Source organism: Eleutherodactylus coqui, chromosome 3, assembly GCF_035609145.1.
Source record: "Eleutherodactylus coqui strain aEleCoq1 chromosome 3, aEleCoq1.hap1, whole genome shotgun sequence".
NCBI lineage: Eukaryota > Metazoa > Chordata > Amphibia > Anura > Eleutherodactylidae > Eleutherodactylus > Eleutherodactylus coqui.
The window spans coordinates 16,679,794-16,701,695 of NC_089839.1; the positions used below are offsets into that span (position 1 = coordinate 16,679,794).

General features: G+C 47.6%; 1 protein-coding gene across 1 annotated transcript in view; it reads right to left on the reverse strand.

The window, feature by feature from the left end:
* The window catches only part of DISP1 (dispatched RND transporter family member 1), a 96,269-nt gene that overhangs the window by 63,169 nt on the left and 11,198 nt on the right, over positions 1–21,902 (reverse strand). The window contains exon 3 of the mRNA XM_066595183.1: positions 1,348–1,865. Within this exon, the coding sequence (XP_066451280.1) occupies positions 1,348–1,838 (491 nt within the window). The 5' untranslated portion in view covers positions 1,839–1,865. The remainder of the gene's footprint in view (positions 1–1,347; positions 1,866–21,902) is intronic.

Here is a 21,902-nt window from a genome sequence, read left to right on the forward strand (position 1 = left end):
CTGTGCCAGCAGATGCATTAGTGGATTATCCCGATGGAACGACCCCTTAACGCTAACAGTTGTCCTAAATGGAGCCAGTAACCCTTTAATGATGATCTGTTATAACAATCCAGCCGTCTCGGGTCGTCATAGTTATAATATTGCAGGTGACTTGGGATACAATGTTATCGTGTGAGTAAAGGGCCATTGGTTATGTAGCTACCCCCCAGTATATACTGTATACCGGGTTACTTTTTCCTTTCTGTCTGAAGCTTCTGGCCTCTTTCTCCTCTGATGGTCATGTGATCTCAGTCCTGACCAGATCTACTTGGGGTTATGTGTTCATGTTCTAGTCAATTTCTCAGTATATGTAATGCTGTTGCATGAATCCTAATGCAAAAATTTCTACCACACTGAATGCAGCAATTCTGACTCTTCTAGAACCTTCTCTAAAGGGAAGGATTACAATGAGAGGGGACATCTACGTGTATATATAGATAACACAATAGGCGATAGACACAGCTCACCTCCTTCCGCTCCGTGCACAGGTCACAGAACATGCCCACAACACTTTTCTCATGGTAGCCTATAACTGATGGACACAGCTTACCTCCTCCCTCTTCTGGCATAGGTCACAGAGCGTACGCAGAAGACTCTCCCATAGACACCTAATGGTAATGGATACAGTTCACCTCCTCCCCCTTCCTGCACAGATCACAGAGTATACCCACAACACCCTCCCATAGATGCTTATAGGTGATGGATACAGCTCACCTTCTCCCCTTTTATGGACATATCACATAGTAGGTCAAGCACTCTCTCATAGATGTGTGTAGGTAATGGTCATGGTTCACCTCCTCCCCCTCCCTACTTAGGTCACAGGGCATGCCCACAACATGATCAGAAACTATATAAAAAGAGAACAATCTGTTGAGCATATAGATAACACAGAATCCACTGTTTGCAAAAGGTGATGGACATAGTTCACCTCCTCCCCTTCCCTGCACAGATCATGCCCACATCACTCTCCCATAGAAGTCAATAGGTAAAAGTCATGATCACCTCTGCCCCCTTTCTGCACATGTCACAGAGCATGCCTAAAACACTCTAACATAGAAGTCAATAGGTGAAAGTCATGTCTCACCTCCTCCCCCTTCCTGCACAGATCACCGAGCATGCCCACAACACTGTCCCATAGAAGTCAATACGTGATGGACATGGCTGACCTTTCCCCTTCCTGCACAGATCACTGAGCATGCCCACAACACTTTAACATAAAAGTCACAGCTCCCCTCCTCCCCCTTCCTGCACATGTCACAGAGCATGCCCACAACATGATGGTAAACTATATAAAAAGAATCCACTGACCTGATGTTCACCAAGTGAGGTGGCACTTGCTGGTGCTGAAAATGGTCGCGCCATTGGTGGAGACAGAACGACGTGGGTGGCTGCACGCAGCAGACGGGGTGATACACAGGTGGATGGTTCGGACAGACAGAGTTCGGAGAGAACTCTGAGTGCTGCGGAGAACACCCAGAATTCAGTGCACAAGGCGCAGATCCTCCATTACGGGGAGGACAGTCTTGCCGGCTGGTCAGAGGGGGGTGATAGGAGCAGTGGTGGCAGCACTGGGGGACAATCGTTGGTCTCTGGTGCTCTAGAAACATAGGGCAAGGCTTGGCAGCGCCATTGTGGGAAATGCATCCGTTGGGACTGGCCTTAAGTCTTGGTTCCTCGGTGGTCGGAGGGCTTTGCTCTCCATCGCTGGATGTGGTTTGACCTGTACAATGGGTTTTGGATGGGAGGCTGCCATTGCTGAGAGTCACACAATCGCTGTTCCTGCTGTTCACTGCCATCATGTCAACGCCTTACAATCATGGAAGAGTCTACGGAGGGAAAAACGACATTAGCATGAAAAGCACAGTGAATGCGGACGCAACAAACACGGAAAAAAACAGAACTCGCACGACGCAAACGCCGTGCGGACGCGGTCATATAGTCGTATGAGACGGCACAGTGCCGAGATCCTACTTGGTGTTCTCAATGGGTTAATAAGCCCAAGACTCCAACAACTATTTTCCTCAACTAGAAATGTGACAGTGGTTGTCAGCTCCCTTCCCCCACTCCTCTGGGTCATATATAGTGCATGCGTCAGCAGGGGGCGATGGTGAGCACAGCAGAAAGAATCTGAAATTTGTGAGCTATTCTAGAGTATAATGGTGCAAATGATGTAAAGCTGCCCGCATGCAGGTTCAAATCTACCGAATCCGCTGATCTAGGCTGACTATCTGCATCGCGTGATAAGGATGGATCGGCCATGGCGGATTATGATATGCCGAGTATTTTGTTTTCCGGGAGATGAGCGGCGTCAGGTGTGTCTGTCTGTGGCTTATCTCTTGCCAACCAAGATAAAAGGGGTTGTGGTCAGGGGGCGTGGCTTATCACAATGTAAAATGTTACCTCTCAGTGGCCCTGTAGTGATAGCGCCTGCTCTCAGTGACTCCAGTAGTAAAAGCGCCGCCTCTCAGTGGCCCCAGTACACCGCCTTAGTACCTCCAATAGTAATAGTGCACCCACTTAGTGGCCCCAATAGAAACAGTGCCCATGATAGTGTCCCAATAGTGGACCCAATAGTAATGGGGTGTCCTCTTAGTTGCCCCAAAGATAACAGTGCCCCTGATAATAATAGCACATGCCTGATAGTCACTTCAATAGTGATTGTGCGCCCCTTTAATGGCCCCAATAGTAACAGTGCCCCAGTGGTAATAGGGCACTCCCGTAGTACCCTCGTGGAACAACCATGGTGGTAAGTAGTTTTACACACTAAACCAGCTCTGCTCCGACCGCCGCAGTTTCTGTACGCTTCCTCCCCGGCCTCTGCGTTCCTGTACGTAGAGCATGCAGCACAGATGCCGGGTGGCGAGTCAGGGTCTCTGCCTACAAAAGCTGTGGTGGCCGGAGCGAAGCCGTTTCGGTGAGTAGAACTACTAGCGGCCCTGGTTGCTGCCCAGCCAGATTCCCGAGAAGCAATTATTCTTTACTGACTATTAATGTAGGCAGTAAAGAATAAATACCGCCACCGGCCTTGGAACTTACCGGACGGGTTGATGGTTTACTAGCCGGATTGGCAAACCGACTTACCTCCCTGTCACCACGGAAATAAAAAGGCACACTCAGCGATCCAATGTTTACGGGGGCGTCAGGGGGGATAGTTGTCAGCCAAACGTGCGTACGGCGGACAGCGATGTAATGTGCACGCCCGGATTAGGCATACGGAATAGTCATTTAGATAAAGTATGTTTTCCAGTCATTCTGGGATGAGAAGTGCGGACACCTCGCCGTGTTTATGACGTCCCTGTAGGCGGAAAGCAGCAGACATGACAGCTCTCCCAGACGTGTGGGCGAGCGAGCTTCCCTGGAATCGGTGTAATCTGTAATAATTCAGGAGTCAGGCGGACAGATTAGGGGGCCGCCGGGAATTCTTACATCGGGGAAGATCTGGACACCCTCCTAGATGGCGCCTGGATTGGATTATACACCGTATATAATGTATACTAAGCTGTCAGTCCTGGAGACAACTGGAAACATTACAGCCACGGAACTCCAAGGCAGTCACATGACCCTAACTGGAGGGATACTTTACAGAAGGAACCTTAAAGGGACAGTCTGATCGACTCAAGGAACTGGGAGTTTTTCAGCAGCCAATAATGAAAAAAAAAATCCAAAAAAGTTACTTACTGATGGCAAAGTTCTGGGCAGGTTGGCTACCAGACTCCTGGGATTTGTCCAATCCCACTTTATAGCATCTTAGTTCCCGTGTAGCTGGCCCTTTAACAATGTAGTGAAACTCCAGAGGGAAACCGCCGCCAGAACTGAAGCCGCCGTTGTGCGATTGTTGATGGCAGTTTTGGTGCTGATGACTTCCGTCGACGGACAGGGCAGCGTACATGCAGTGTTTTTCTGTCCAGCCACGGACAGCGGACTGGTGCAAAAAGAGCGCCACAATGTCACCCGTTGTGCCCGACTGAGGGTGCGGCCCACGTAGCGGAACGTTCCATAGCTAAATCCCCAGCATTTCTGCATCAAAATCAGAATCGAAACCTGCACCCCCAGCAAACACCAGGAGTGACATCACATGAATGCCACCGGCAGCGCTCAGTTGCGGTTCCCGATGTGTGCTGGGCTGTCGGTGCTGGCAGTATTCGGGAGAGAGAGGAGGCGGCACAGACTGAAATCAGATGTGGATCGACAGCTGATTTCGAGTCAAAATGTGGAAATGCTACGGATTTTGCCTTTGAACATACCCCAAGACATGAAAACACTGACCGGACACAACTGATAAACACGGAAGCGTCCTAAGGGTGGTTTCACACGGGCAATAAAATTGCGCGATTTTTGCCTGATGCAAGAGTCTGTAAAAAAGCAGGTTATGAACCAAATCATTTTCGATGGTTTCCTTCCCATCTGCGATGTTTTCACTGATGTAGTGTTGAAGGAACCAAAAATGGCGGCACGCTCTATCATTCTGAGATGTGCGATTTTTTTCTCGCATGTTTCCCTATGGAACCGCTGTAGTGCGATTTTAACATTAGAAAGTCCTATTGACTCTTGCGATTAAAAAAACGTGCGATTTTATCGCGGGCGGCAGTGATGTGATGGAAGATTATTCTCCCCCCAAAAAAAGCATTGCCAACAAACAAAAATCGGGGGAAGAAAGAAGCGATTTTCTCGCGGCAAAAATCGCCTGTGTGAAACGGGCTTTAGGCTGCGTTCACAATTACCGCTTTATTGCTGCAATTTATGTGCGTTTCTAAACCACAGAAAAAAAACACATTAAAAAAGGCATTTACAAAAAAAAAATGAAACAAAATGTCTGAGCTTTTTTGAAAAAAAATGGCTGCAGTTTTTTGAAGCTTTTTTTGCTGCAGTTCGAAACATAAAAAAAACCACAGCATAAAACGTCAAATATGAACGCAGCCTAAGCTAACTGCGCGCAGGCAGGTGCGATATCAAGGTGAGAAGGCCGACCCGATATCGCGGCCGGCAATAATGAGCACACAAACGGGCAGCGGGACCGCTAAGGGTTCTTTTACACCCAGCAATTTGCCACAGATGATGAGCGCCAATCAACAAGATCGTCACTCATCTAGCAGGCCTTACGTGGGTCCACTCAAGACTCTACAGGAGACCAACGATTATTCATACGATGGTCCGTCTTCGTAGAGTTGGCATCACTGTTGGCAGCACATCGCCGGTTCATAGGGTGAGATTTGCTGCCAACAACGATCATTTTTCTTGTGCCGCCTAAAAGATGTCATCACTTATCGGTGGGTCAAACATCCGGCAACGGGACATTCCTAGGAACGTTCTTGCCTCATCATCGGCCCACGGAAATCGCCCTTTCACTCGGCCAATGCCGTTGACTTTCAGTAGTTGGATCGGCTGGATGGACCGCCACCAATCCAATAGGTTTAGAAGAGCCTTTTGGATTTTTTCAGTCAACCTTCTTTTTAGTCTAATCCGCCCCACCTGGAGATCAGCGGCATCGGAGGCATCTTCTTCCTCTACTGGAATAAGCTTTCATGCTTGGCCAAGAAAGCTTCCAGACTTGCGTAAAATTAGCCGATAGAGCAGCTTAGGGCCGATCTAGGCGGACGATTTATGGTTCGAACGAGCGAACAATGTCAAGAGTTTATACAGGCAGATTATCGTTCAAATTTGGACGATCAGCAATTTTCTTGAACGGCAATCATTCCATCTAGTGCCATTTAGGCCAAGCTGCAGTACCAAACACAACCTGTAAACAAGAACGGCGCTGTGGGGAAGAAAAAAAAAATGAGCTGAACTTTTCTGTACTCTCCCTTTAAAAGGGTAATAAAAGTCTGATGGTCGGGGTCTCCTGCGGTAATATTTATAGGCACACGTCCTCATTTGCATATGGTAAGCAGGCAATAAAAGTAGGCGCTAATAAAGCAGCACGGAGCACAACACCCGGAGAAGCTGCAGATGGTAACACAGAGTGCCGATATATGATGAATGTAACACGGTGATAATGAATGCAGGGAAGTGTTAAGTTGCTCCTCGGGACGATACGTGTTTGTCTGGGGACGGCGTGTTTGTTCTGCGCACAAGACGTGAACGCATTCCTGTCTCAGAAATGAATGGGGTTTCTGTCAGGAAATGTACGAGGGATCTCTGGGTACACGTCTGGCCTCTTTCAAGTCGGAAAATCTCTGCGCAGCCATAGGGCCCGAGCAGACGTATATAAAAGTTACCCTAAACCTTACATCCCCGCCTGGCGCCAGCACGTCTAGCACTTTAAAATGATTTAATTTCCTTCGCTGGCAGCCAGCGCCGTGTGACGGGGAGTTTTCCGCAGAAAAGAAAGATCTGGCAGCGCGACTCCGACTCGTGAACCACCTTATAGCACAAGACAAGACCGCTAAAAATTAACCCTCGCCTGCACGCTCGTATATACGTAGCATCCGTGTAACCTGCAGTACTGAAGAGGTCGGCTTCATCCCTGAAAACCTGTACGGGATTCCCTTCTCTATGGGCCTGTTATGTCAGGGAGGGAACTCAAGAACAGGGACGCCGCGGGTCGCATTGCAGTGCGGTGGCTTATCCAGAAGGGAGGGGTCCATAATAGTCTTTGAAATGGGGCCCCTCATCTCTAAGGACGCCCCTGCCTGTAACAAGTGCAAACATGGCAAATAATTCGGTTTTCCAGCTCTAGATGTGAACAACAAGTGTTTCCATTCATTAAAAGCATGCAGAGATCTGTTCCTAGATTTGGATGCTGATCTATGGAACATGCAGCGCTACCTATTGGGTGGCAGCATCCCTGCAAATCAATCTCAGACCCTTTATACAAGTCTTTATACCAATGATTGGGAATTGAAAACCAAGGCAGAATCCATACACAGACAGCTGTTTCGGGGTGTTTGCCCCTCATCAGTGTGCAGTAGGATCCTGGCTTGGCTAGTGAGAGCCCTGTGACGTGAGTCGGGAGGGGTAACATCACTCCTTAGGGAGAGCATCTAGAAGGTGAGTCAGAAGACTTATAAGACCATTAATGCTTCTATGGGGCAAAAAACCCTGAAACGGCTGTCTGTGTATGGATTCTGGCTTGGTTTTCAATTCCCACTAATTGTTATAAAGACTGTATAACGGGTTGGACACTGATTTGCTTCCAATAGGTGGCGCTGCAAATGTAGTGTTCCATTCCCTTTAGAGCTCTTTCACACGAGCGCATAAACAGCGCATTTTTACGGGTGACCATTATACGTGACCATCTGTGGCTTTGGTTTCCAATGCATCCGTTCACAAGGGCGACTATACGGCACGTAATAACGTCAAACTGTGAATAATGGAACATACAGGGCTGAAATACGCACTGACGCATACACGTTGGGCAACAATATAGTACTGGAACTATGTTTTGGCCAATATACAGCGGGTCCCATAGACTCCTATGGGAGCAGAGGTGAAAAGGGAGGGGGAAGCTGCCAAAAGCTTACAGGTGCTTCTGTGTAGGCATTAGAAGTCATTCAGAGGAATAAAGCAGAGCAAGGGTTTTCCGAGGTGCGACGTATGTATATTTCCCAGAGGAGCATGCATGGCCTTATAAGTCTCCTCATTCACCTTGTAGATGCGTTCCCTAAGGAGAGATGTTACGCCTCCCGAGGGGTTTGTAGTAATGGCTGCACACACTCCAATATACTGACATGCCATATATATGGCCCCTATCTCTGCCCCTTGTGTAGAGTCATCCCGAGCCTCAATGACGCCCCGACTATACAGTGGTGCCACTAGACAGCAAAGGATGAGCATGTTAGCGCTCTAGACATCCCCCAGCAAGAAGCTCTATACAAATATATTATGAGAGATGGTTCATTTGTAACTCCGTCGTCCTCGGCTGCCGGAACTGAAGGATCCTGTAAAGATACGCTACATGATTTCTCTGCGCGTTTAAACTGAAGGAACAGTCTTCATTGGTTGTTCGCTCGGGCCGACGATTTCTTGCTCCCTGTGAAAGCGCTCTTACACCTTGAATTACTTTACAATGGCTTTTGTTGTGTAAACTAAGAGGACAATAGCTTTTTAATGGCTAACTTTCTGCACTGTGCCATCATAATCCAGGTAAGATAAGAGAAAGTCAGGCAGAGGAAGCACTGAGCTGCTACACAACAAATGGAAGGGGTCGCCGACTACCAGCAACAGAAACCTCCAGATGTGGAGAACTGCAGCGATGCTAGTAATATGTCCGGACAGCGAGGTCCCCTTCATCTCATGTAGTAACACTACAACAATAACAAGTGTATCAATTATTTACAGCTCATCAAGTATTAATGACCTGCAGCCAATCAGAAAGAAAGCTACAACTGTGTGTACAAGGGAAATATCTACTGATCACAAATAAAATGAATAGTCAGAATGTTAAAGGGGTTGTCCGGGTGCAAACTAATAATCCTCAGGATAAGTCAGCAGCGGGGGTCCACTGACTGGGACCCCCTGACAATCAGCAGTTTGCCAGGCTGATGTGCTTGTGCACTGAACCGAATTCTGCAGGAGGCAGACAGCTCCGTTCTCACTGTAATGGCCAGGCTTGGTATTGCAGGCAGAGTTCCTATTAATTTCAATGGGAACTTGGCCTGCAATACTAAGTCTGGCCACTACAGTAAGAACGGAGCTGTCTGCTTCCTACAGAATTCAGTTCAGTACAGGAGTCCACCAGCCCGGCAAACAGCTGATCAGCAATGGGCCTGGGCAAAGGACCCCGCCAATCGACTACTGCTGACTTATCCTGAGGATAGATCATCAGTACTTTACAACCAGGTAACCCTTTAAATGTAAAAAAAAACAATTACATAAAACCTCGAATTGATGGGATGATTGATGACGTAAATGTAGTTGGGGATGTGTAACTTTTGGAACCGCTAGGACTCTGAAGGGGTTTCCTGTCATTCACGCTTATACTGAATGTAACAAGTAGGAGATACAGAAACCGTGCAAAGAAAGTGCCTAAAGCGCCAGCAGAAGGAGCCAAAAACAGACCAAAAAGTTATTTAAAAAACAATAGAATTGTCATTTCCTGATGCCATAAACACACGAGGCTGAACTGATTTCCAATTAAGTAGTAAAGAATATCGGGGCAGAAAGTGAGTGGGGGGGTTAGGGTGCATTCACACGGGCCATGTGTCACGAACGAGTTCTGGCCAATTCGGAGATTGACAGAACTTGCATGGGAAAAGGGCCTGTTCATGTGAAGGGGTTAATTTTTTTCCTCGCACCGATAATAGTCCCAAATTTGAAAAAAAAAATCATTGCATGTCCTATTTTTTGGTATTCTTTTTCAAGAATCGCCCATTATCTTCTATCAGACGGTAACTGCATGACATGTCAGGCGCAGGTGAGCGCGGGACGTCTTTAAAGCACGCTACTATGGGGACCGCATGAAAAAGAACCAGGAAGTGCAGAGCAGTGGAAAACGGATGCAAATCGCATGTGAAAAATGCAAAAAAACCATCACAGACGCATAAAAACTGCATGGAAAACGGTCAGCCTGTGTGGATACAGCTCAAGTATCTGCTTCACATATTGTAGCCAGAGAGAGATATAATAAAGATGAGATACAGCATGAGAGATATGAGATGAGAAATATGAGAGATATTAAGTATGAGACATGAAAAAGAGAGATATGAGAAAGATATGAGAGCTACAGTACAAATAAGAGAGGTAAGCGAAAGATACAGCATGATAGAGAGATAAAAGACATACAATATGAGAGGTTCAGTGTAGAGTATTCAGAGATAGATGAGAGAGAAATATGAGAGATATACAGAATGACACATATAAGCAAGAGATGAGAACGAGATGAGAGAGAGATATCCAATATGAGAAAGATGAGAGATACAGTATGAAAGAGAGATATAAGGGAGATAATATAGATACAGAATGACAGATTCAGTACAAGAGAGCAATATGAGAGCTGCAGTATGAGCTATATAAGAAAAAGAGGTGAGAAAGAGAGATATATTAGAGATACAGTATGAGAGAGAGACATGGGATGGGAAAAAGGGATGAGAGAGCGATATAAGAAAGAGCGGCGAGAAAGAAGGAGATATGAGAAAGAAAGATATATTAGAGATACAGTATGAGAGAGAGACACGGGATGAGAGAGATATAAGAAAGAGCGGCGAGAAAGAAAGATATGAGAAAGAGATACGGTATGATAGAGCAATATGACAGATATATTAGAGATACAGTATGAGAGAGGCATTAGAAAGCGATATAAGAAAGATTAGAGGAGTATGACAGAGAGATACAATATGAGAGATAACAGAGATGATAAAGATGAGAGATACAGTAAGAGGGAGATGAGAGAGCACGCAATATGAGGGAGATGTGAGACAGAGATGGGGAATTTGAGAGACACCATAGGAGAGAGTGTGAAATGAGAGCTGAGAGATATAAGATATCCGTCCTGTCATATAGCCCTAATCACTACCCCCCTTGCTGTAACATTGCTGATGTGTATTTAGTCCCATCTACAAAGCTTCTTGGAAGATATGAGGGAGAAATCCCAGAACAGGCAAGAACAGCATCTTAAGAAGTAGCCCAAGGCTCCTGGCAGTGTAAGACGTGCAGCCGCTCAGCCCCAGGCAGCAAGGACATTCCTAGAATACAGAATAATGGCCGTACCTTCCAGAAGAGCCGGTCACGGGCCCGTCCGCCGTCCCATCGTAGACATGGCAGAACTATTGTCTGTGTGGCACATAGAGGGGCTCAGCAGCAGAAGTGCTTCCACCGCCGCAGTCTGCAGCCGACTGACAAGCACATGTTCCTTCCACAGGCGGCTGATGGAGGGATGGAGAAGAGGCAGCCAATGGGGAGGCAGCGCCGGGCCTCCTTCCAGTGGAACCCCAGGGGCTATGTGCTTAGTGGTAACAGCTGGGATAGGAAGAGCCTCCTGAGAACACAGGGTCACAAGTCAGGATATGAAGGTGACATGTAATTTCTAGGCTCTTCCTGCTTCCAGAGAGGGGGGGCCGTAGAGCTGGTTTGTGTTACTTTCCGCCTTTGATCTTTTTTCCTAGAACATTTCTTTTAAGCAGTCCCCCCAAACGTGAAGAATGACCACTGCTTAACGAAAAAACTCTATTCCCATCTGGCTTAATGATATCTGCTTCTGGGAAAGCTGGGTGACAACCGATGCAGCCGCCATTGCGGCTTTTCCAAAGCCCTAAATGACAAATCTGCCTAGATACGAGATTATAAACCTCCGTCTTGGTTCCAGAATTCTTGACGGTAAGAACGGCGCCGTCTATAACAATACTCTTACTGTTAAAAATACCGAACCCCAATGGAAAGGTGAGAGACGCAGGTAAAAGTCAAGGAGTCCGGCAGAACGTGCGGGTATTATACATGGGAAATATATAACATATAATACATGGATGGTCCGAGAGTGCAAGAGCGGGGGAGGCTGAGCGATGGCAGAGTCTGCAGAGGATGTGTGGAATAGTGGTGTCTTAGCACATAAAAGTGCGGTAGCGTTATATGAGGTGCTGCGGATATTGGTCAAGAATGGGAGAGGAAAGGAAAAAGGGGCAAGGGGGAAGAAAGAAAAGTATTCAAAGGGGGAAAAGACTAAGGGGCAATGGAAGGAAAGGAAAAAGACAAAGGAGGAAAAGGAAAAGGGCAACAGAGGAAAGGACAAGGGTAGGAAAGAAAGAGGGCAAAGATAAGAAAGAAAAAGAGGCAAGGGGGAGTAAAAAAGGTGAAGGAAGGATAGGAAAAGAGACAAGGGGGGGAGGAAAAAAGGTGAAGGATAGGAAAAGAGACAAGGGGGAGGAAAAAAGGTGAAGGAAGGATAGGAAAAGAGACAAGGGGGGAGGAAAAAAGGTGAAGGATAGGAAAAGAGACAAGGGGGAGGAAAAAAGGTGAAGGAAGGATAGGAAAAGAGACAAGGGGGGGAGGAAAAGAGACAAGGGGGGGAGGAAAAGAGACAAGGGGGGGAGGAAAAGAAACAAGGAGGGGAGGAAAAGAAACAAGGGGGGGAAGGAAAAGAGACAAGGGGGGAGGAAAAGAGACAAGTGGGAGAAGGAAAAGAGACAAGTGGGAGAAGGAAAAGAGACAAGGGGGGAGGAAAAGGGACAAGGGGGGAGGAAAAGGGACAAGGGGGGAGGAAAAGGGACAAGGGGGGAGGAAAAGGGACAAGGGGGGAGGAAAAGGGACAAGACGGAGGAAAAAGGGACAAGGCAGGGGGAAAGGGACAAGGGGGGAGGAAAAGGGACAAGGGGGGAGGAAAAGGGACACGGGGGGGGGAGAAAAAGGGACACGGGGGGAGGAAAAGAGACAAGGGGGGGAGAAAAAGAGACAAGGGGGGGAGAAAAAGAGACAAGGGGGGGAGAAAAAGAGACAAGGGGGGGAGAAAAAGAGACAAGGGGGGGAGAAAAAGAGACAAGGGGGGGAGAAAAAGAGACAAGGGGGGGAGAAAAAGAGACAAGGGGGGAGAAAAAGAGACAAGGGGGGAGAAAAAGAGACAAGGTGGGGGAGGAAAAGGGCAAGAGAGGAATGGACAAGGGTAGGAAAGAAAAAGTGGCAAGGGAGGAAAGGAAGAGGGGCAAAGATAAGAAAAAGAGGCAAGGGGGAGGAATAGAGGCAAAGGAAGAACAGGAAATGAGACAAGGGGGGAGGAAAAGAGAAGGGGGGGGGGGTGCTGGGGTAAAATAACATCCAGTATACAGAATGTAAGACATGCGACTGAGCATAGGGGGCAGTATCACAGTGTAACCCAGTATATCTGATCTAATGATCTCTCCATGGGGCAGCAGGACTCCTGTATATTATCCCTGTCACCTATAGACTTCTGCCATCTGCTGACACGGATACGATGCACATAATACACAACAGGCAGTCCCTCATTGAATTACGTTCTTTTTAGGTGTTAATCCCAACATGGCGCTGCTGGCAGGGCACAGAATGGCGCTGGGCTCCACGGTGAAACCTTCCACCTGGCAGGGAGTGTCAGATTCCAATTAGTAACAATTAAGCTGCAAGGAGCTCAGGACGCCACTTATCCGGAGTTTATAGGTGATGTTTATGGAGAGCAGCAGCATGAAGACATGACACCACCGGAGAGCTTCCCAGGATGCACGGCTTCTCATAATCATGGATGAGACATCTGCCCCAACCACAGCAGCACAGAGGAAGAGAGCAAGCCCATGCTGCGGTATGAGTAATGTGGTGGCAGTACAGCTGTGGTGGCCTATTAGACCCCAGTACTCTCAGCAAGATAAAAGGACCCCTTTACTGCAGAAGACAACGCAGCGCCTCCCTTATCCATGTGGCTGCATTGGGTACTGCAGCAAGTGAGTTATGTTCACCAATCAAAATGAGCCCTCTAACTGTGTATTGGCATCGTAATATGGATCTATACAGTACAGATCCGTAATACTGTTGTCTTCATGGGCCCTTCCAGGGGCGCTGGGTCCTAATCTAGTAGGAACAGCTCAGGGTTTACTACAATTGCATCTGGTCTAGATAATGCTCTGTGACATCAATAGCACAAAGAGTTTGCTACAGTGTATCAGCGCAGGTAAAAAGTATCAGTCCGAAGCTCCCAGAGGATTGTCTAGACTGGATACGAGTGCATCAATAGCATACTGACAGGGGTTTATTGCCAAAGCCCCCTGCTGATCAGCTGTTTGCCAGGCCCATGCACTCGTGGACTGAACTGAACTCTGCAGTTATCAGACAGCTCTGTTCTTACTGCAGTGGCCAGACTTGGTACTGCAGGCCAAGTTCCAACTGAAATGAATGGCGGGTAATACCAAGCGTGACCAATGCAGTAAGAACAGAGCTGTCTGCTTCCTGCAGAAAGCAGCCCAGTGCACAAGCACACCAGCTGATCAGCAGGGGGTCCCGCCACCCCCCAAAAAAACAATATGCTTGTTTTCTTAGAGCTCTGCATTGTGTGGTTCCTCTATTATTCCTCCTGGAAATGCAGAAGCTAACAATTGTTGTTGCCAGTTAATAGGATGTGTTCCTACACTTTGACACTAGCAGATCATGCAGTGATACGTCTTATGGGGTAAATGGTAACTTCCAGGAGGAATAACTGAGTAATAGCACAACGCAAAAGTCTAGGAATAGCTAAATTCAGGTGCAATGCAAAAATCTACTAAAACGGACATGACAGGAGAACGGAGGGGTCCTCTTTTTTTTTTTTTTTTCAGGGGGGGGGGGGATTTAATACGAAAACTTCAGTTCCTTTAAATTAGAAGTAAAGACTAGCGGTTCAGGAGAGAAGTAGGAGAACCCGCGGATATAATGAGGTGCTGCCAGACAGAAATCCTCGGGCTGTTAGATCAAACATTGACCTGTGACCCTGCAGATCAGATATTGCTGTGTGATACTTAGCACCTATTACCCAGCTGCTCATTAGGGGGCGACGCTTCACAACACGGAATTGTCACGGATTTTTTTTTTTTTAGTTGAATTCGGAAAATCGATTTTCATAAAATAATTTATTTTTGACCCTTTTTATCTTAGGCCCAAACTAATAACAGATGTCGTGTTGGAGTGAATACGACCCCTGAGCAGTTTCTATACATCCCGGAGACTGGTACTAAATATACAGCAGCTCTGGGGCGCCATTAACCCCGTGATGTCAGCCAACGCACAAGAAAAAAATCCCAAAACATTACAGTTTAGAAAACAGTATAAATAAGTCCAGTATTTTATAACCAAGACATTGTGCAAATCACAGCAGAAGAATGCTTAAATTGTGTACAAATACTTCGTATCAGATGGGACGGCCAAACAACAGGTGACACTTGTGTAATTCAGGGGTGACCGACCTTCTGGCGTCTCCGGGCCACAGCGAATCAGAACCACTATCATCCAACACACAACCACCATCCTCCTCCCTAGTCCTTGACACAATCCCTATTATCGAAAACACAACCCCCATCGCCCTCCCCAGTCCTCCACACAATCCCCATCATACTCCCCAGTCCTCCACACAATCCCCATCATACTCCCCAGTCCTCCACACAATCCCCATCATGCTCCCCAGTCCTCCACACAACCCCCATCATCCTCTACACAACTCCCATTGTCTTCCCCAGTCCTCCACATAACCCCTATCATCCTCCCCAGTCCTCTACACAACCCCCATCATCGAACACACAATCCCCACCGCCCTCCCCAGTCCTCTACACAACCCCCATCATCGAACACACAATCCCCACCGCCCTCCCCAGTCCTCTACACAACCCCCATCATCGAACACACAATCCCCACCGCCCTCCCCAGTCCTCTACACAACCCCCATCATCGAACACACAATCCCCACCGCCCTCCCCAGTCCTCCACACAATCCCCACCGCCCTCCCCAGTCCTCCACACAATCCGCACCGCCCTCCCCAGTCCTCCACACAATCCGCACCGCCCTCCCCAGTCCTCCACACAATCCCCACCGCCCTCCCCAGTCCTCCACACAATCCCCACCGCCCTCCCCAGTCCTCCACACAATCCCCACCGCCCTCCCCAGTCCTCCACACAATCCCCACCGCCCTCCCCAGTCCTCCACACAATCCCCACCGCCCTCCCCAGTCCTCCACACAATCCCCACCGCCCTCCCCAGTCCTCCACACAATCCCCACCGCCCTCCCCAGTCCTCCACACAATCCCCACCGCCCTCCCCAGTCCTCCACACAATCCCCACCGCCCTCCCCAGTCCTCCACACAATCCCCACCGCCCTCCCCAGTCCTCCACACAATCCCCACCGCCCTCCCCAGTCCTCCACACAATCCCCACCGCCCTCCCCAGCCCTCCACACAATCCCCACCGCCCTCCCCAGCCCTCCACACAATCCCCAACGCCCTCCCCAGCCCTCCACACAATCCCCACCGCCCTCCCCAGCCCTCCACACAATCCCCACCGCCCTCCCCAGTCCTCCACACAATCCCCACCGCCCTCCCCAGTCCTCCACACAATCCCCACCGCCCTCCCCAGTCCTCCACACAATCCCCACCGCCCTCCCCAGTCCTCCACACAATCCCCACCGCCCTCCCCAGTCCTCCACACAATCCCCACCGCCCTCCCCAGTCCTCCACACAATCCCCACCGCCCTCCCCAGTCCTCCACACAATCCCCACCGCCCTCCCCAGTCCTCCACACAATCCCCACCGCCCTCCCCAGTCCTCCACACAATCCCCACCGCCCTCCCCAGTCCTCCACACAATCCCCACCGCCCTCCCCAGTCCTCCACACAATCCCCACCGCCCTCCCCAGTCCTCCACACAATCCCCACCGCCCTCCCCAGTCCTCCACACAATCCCCACCGCCCTCCCCAGTCCTCCACACAATCCCCACCGCCCTCCCCAGTCCTCCACACAACACCCACTGTCCTCCCCAGTCCTCCACACAACCCTCATCATCCTCCACACATTCCTCAGGGAAATGCGGTGAATATGGGATTGACAAGGCAACTGTTAGGTGGATTTACAACTGGCTGAGTGATCGTACTCAGAGTGGTCATAAATGGCTGCACATCCAAGTGGAAGAATGTATCAAGTGGGGACCACAAGGCTCTGTCCTAGGCCCAGTGTTGGTCAACATTGTTATAAATGATCTGGAGGAGGGAAAACTGATCAAATTTGCCAACAACACAAAGCTAGGAGGGATAGCTAACACTAGGGAGAAGAGAGAGTATTCAAAAAGATCTAGAAAAGCTTGCACAGTGGGCAGCGACTAACAGAATGGTATTTAACAAGGAGAAATGCAAAGTCCTACATCTGGGCAAGAAAAATGAAAACAGCACATACAGAATGGGAGGAATTGGGCTAAGCAACAGCACATGTGAAATAGACTTGGGTATACTAATAGATCATAGACTGAACATGAGTCAACAATGTGATGCAGCAGCCAAAAAGGCAAACACAATTCTGGGATGTATTAAGAGAAGCATAGAGTCTAGATCACATGAGCTCATTATCCCCCTCTACTCTTCCTTAGTCAGACCTCATCTAGAATACTGGGTCCAGTTCTGGGCACCCCACTTCAAAAAAGACATAGACAAACTGGAGCAAGTTCTTCAGAGAAGAGCTACCAAGATGGTGAGCGGTCTGCAAATCATGTCCTATGAGGAACGGTTAAAGGATCTGGGTATGTTTAGCTTAGAGGAGACTTAATAGCTGTCTACAAATATCTGAAGGGCTGTCACAGTGCAGAGGGATCAGCCCTATTCTCATCTGTACAAGGAAAGACTAGAAGCAATGGGATGAAACTGAAAGGGAGGAGACACAGATTAGATATTAGACAGTGAGGGAGATCTATGAGTGGAACAGGTTACCACAGGAGGTGGGGAGTTCTCCTTCAAGGGAAGTGTTCAGAGATCTGTCTGGGATGATTTACAGGGGGTTGGATCTGATGACCCTGGAGGTCCCTTCCAACTCTACCATGCTAGGATTCTATGAACCCCCATCATTCTCCAGTCCTCCATACAACCCCTACTGCCGCCCGTTTCTGCCTGGGCACAGGAACCTGTCCAGAGTCTCATTCAATCCGCAGCCGTTTCTCTACATTCTTACGTTTCTCTGTCAGTGCCCGGATGGTGACCCCGCTTACCGGGCCGGGTTCTTTTTTTATCTGTACTGCGGAAGCGCCGGCTGTCACGCTGGCCCGTATGTGCAGTTCAGTTTACGCCGCGCCGTCGCTAGGCGATAATGCGGATCCCGCGACCTTTCTGCAATGATAATTGCGAAAGGGCTGCGGGATGAACAGCTTCCACTGACTTCAATGGAAACGTCCAGGAGGAAACCGCTTGTGCGCAGGAAGCAGCGATTCTCCATAAGAGGCTATGGTCAGTATTTGCTGTAATAAAGCCTTTAGAGTTTGTATTATGCCCCATTTACTGCCAGAGCTGCATTCCGAATTCTGCAATTTCTTGTTAGGATTCTTTGATCTTGTCGATTAGCGCTAATCACTCCACGTCAAAGGACATTTATTAAGGAAGTCCGATATTAAGATCTCAATAAGGCTTATTTTTGCCGGGGTTTCTACATTTCCATATGACTAAAACTCCTAAACGGCAGCTGGTCATTTTTGGGGGGGCTCCCAAGAAGCAGTCAGACAGCCCTGTGGCATCTATGTGGGTCGACATCATTAGTATGTACTTTTATGACTTGCAGTACCACTTTTCACCACCGCCAGAATTCCAAAAATTTCGTATAGGCCTCCATGGAACAGCGCCCCCACTTACATTCCGGCGTAGATCCAATTCCTAGTTCTGTAACTTTGGTGTAAAGCGTCTCTTGTGGTCACTGTAATGTTTTTAATCTACTAGGACTATTACTGCTCTCACCCACATAACAAGTCTAAAACTATACACAAAGTATACACAATACATACATGCGTACACATAAACAATGCTTAAATGACAAAGGTGTTGGCTGACAGGACGCTAATTCTTTATGGACGAACATAATGAACCACATATTTATTTAGTAGAGCTTTGAGGGCAGCTACTTTGCCCCCATTTCCTCCAGCCAAAAGCTGTCTTCAATTGCTGGTAAAGCCTATGAATAAAGCGAATACCATGAAATTATATGCAGCTGCGAGCCAAGAAATCGCTTATTGAGAATTTTTACTTTATTCTCAATTATTTACAGCTTGCAACTTTTCCAAAACCATCCCAATGGGTGCGCGACGGGTGGGGTGGGGTGGGATGGGGGGGTAGTGAAATGCTCTGCAGCATTCTGTCCCGTGTATTTCATTAGCATTCGCTTCAATGCCACATTGACCTTATCCGCCAACAGTAGAAGTCATACATAATAGGTTAAGTATGTTCACCCGCTGCCGGAGGAAGAACAAACCCCAGACGCAATCCATCTGCTGGTTGTCTCCTGCTCTCCGATGACTTGTGTATCGGGGATCCCTTTAAGAGGAAAGCTAAACCCGAAAAAAAGGAATAAAAACATTCACTTATTTGTCAACCTGCAAAAAGTTGAGAAAATGGGGAACGTCTTCCTCCATATTGGTCTGAAATTTCAGAATGGGGTTGGATTAAAATGGGTTGCACCAGAATTTCAAGTTGCCCCCAATCCACCATTGAGACCCCTGTCGACCTGGAGAACATGACTCCCTCATTCCGTTCTGCTTCACTTCGGGTGTCGCATGAAGGAATTGCTTGTCGAACATAAGCGGTCAACGCTCCATTCATTCCAATGGGGCTGACAGTAACACCCAAGAGGGTCCTGCTCAGGTATCTCGGCAGTCCCAATTACAGTTAATGGAGTCCAATTACATTTTTGGAGACCTCAGCAGTACTGGTTGTCCTCCCATGGGGCATGACATCATCATGAAAATTGTCAAGCAAGAAGAACATTTATTGTAGCTACAATATTGCATCATGTGACCAATTTACACAGGTGATAAAGGTTCACACCCATGAGCAAAGCAGTCCACGCCCCTGAAGAACCACTGAAAGCTATTCATCACTAGTAAGAATTTAGACACCATAATGCAAGGCATCATTTTCAGGCCTATCACACTGATTCACTGTCTAAGGTAGGTGAAGGCGCATTTAGATAAAATGGCCTGGTTAGGTCTGTCGGCACGAGATCATCATCAAAGGTGTGAATCAGGAAGATTTACTGTACCATACTATCATGGACTGATTTAAGCAGATGATAGAGGTTCACGCCCCCTGAACATTCCGGTTGATTTTCCTGAGGGATTGCTGAAATCTATTCATCACAGGTAAGTACATAGAAACCGTGATGCAAAACATCACTTTCGGTCCTTTCCCACAGCTTCACTATGTAAGGCAGATCAAAGCACATATAGATAAAAAGCCTAGTTAGTGCCATGGGTCATGGCATCATCATCAAAGGTGTCAAACAAAGAGAACCTTTACTGTATACAGTATTATATCACGTGACCAATTTATGCAAATTACAGAGCTTCACGCCCCTGAGCAAACAATCAACACCCCTGAGAAACTATCGAAACCTATTTGTCACATGTAAGTATTTAGGCATAGCCCACAGCTTCACTATGTTAGGTATCATAGTATGTAAGGCCAAAAAAAGACACGTCCATCCAGTTCAGGTAGGTGAAGGCACAAATAGATAAAGAGCTGCAGCACTCAGAGATCCTCTGATCCTCACTTTTTCCCCCCAGTTTCTGAGCGCTGCAGCGGCATTCCGATCAGAATTGCAGAGTGCGTTGTAGTGATTGAGGCCCAGTTAGGGCCATCAGCATGACATAACCATCAAACGTATCAAACAGGAAGAACATTTACTGCATATACAGTATTCTATCAGGTGAGAAATATGATCCTATTCTGTCTGGGATGACTTAGTGATCCTGCACTGAGGAGGGGGTTGGACCAGATGACTCTTGAGGTCCCTTCCAACTCTACCATTCTATAATATGCAAATGATAGAAGGTCACACCCCTGAGGAAGCCAGCCCACGCCCCTGAGGAACTACTGAAATATACTCACAGGAAGATATTTCGGAAAATACAAGGCATCACTATTTGTCCTTTCTCACAGCTTAACTATGTCAGTCAGCTGAAGGTGCACTTCGATAAAAAAAAAAGGCCTGGTTAGTGCAGTCCACAAAAACAACAGCCAACTTTTTGGAATAAAAAAAATTAGGAGTCCATCCAATACTTGGAGACAATTTTTAAATTAGTTAAGAATATTATTTTGCCGGCACAAATTGTAACATTTGCAGACCATTAGCGTTAGACAAACAAAAATTTGTAATTGTTCCAACAGTATTTTCTCACTAATGTGCGGCTCTTGCTGGAGAAAGATTTAAGTAGTGTTCGCTGGGTAATACCGAGAGCCTGCCAAGTCCTGCGAGCCATTATATACAGCACATCCCTACCCTGGAAAACCAATGTGGGTTTATTTATTAGACTTATCAGAGACACAAAAGAACAATGACTTGACAGACGCAGACATGAGACGCGTTTCAGTGCTCAGCACAATGCTAACATGTTCCAGCATCGCACTTTCTACCGGATCGAATCGAAGTGACTTTCTTTTTTTTTCCCGTTTTTATTATGACAACCATTCAGTACAAGGAATTTATAACAAAGGAGGCAGAAAAAAAGTTTTCATTTCTGTAACTTAATCCTTTTTGCCTTGGAGCAAAACTGAGAAAATAAAAAAAATAAAAATTCCCCCGCACACTAAACCCTCCGTGTCGAAGCGTCTGTTCACGGTGCCGTAAGTGGAAAGGGATGGAAAAGACCTGCAGACATTTGTCTCTTGGTGAATGCTAACAAAAAATCTAAGTCATTTGTGCATTAGCTAAAGTTAAGACTTGTATCCAATAGGTCAACCAACTACACAGCGCCACTCTTGTCCGTGTGGCTGAGTCTGGTACTGCAGCTCAGCCCATTCATTTGAGCGGCAGAACCAGGCAGAGCGACATGGTGAGTGCTGTGTCAATTACACTTTATTCTGCTGATCAGTAGTAGCACTGAGGGGTCGGAGCCCCATACATCACACATTGATTGTTTCCAAAAGGGTTTTTTCTAGGATGTAACATTGATTTCTTACAATAGAACAGGCCACCCATCGGCATTTAGTAGCGGTCTGGTCCCAGGCAAGCACCACCGCTCCACAGAAAGAAAATGCAGTGAGCGCTTTACCCAACACAGTGCCACTCTCATTCATATGGCTGCGCATGGTACTGCAGCTCAGCTCCATTCACTTTAATGCGTACAGTAACAGCCAACCAGAGAAGAGCTTTTTAAACAGTCCAATGATCGAGCAAAGACGTTTTCTAGAAACATTTGTTTGCCCGATCAATGGGTCGTGTGAGGGTGCTGCTGATCACCTTACAAATGAGCAAAAAAAACCCCATCATTGTCAGAGGCACACCTCCCCATG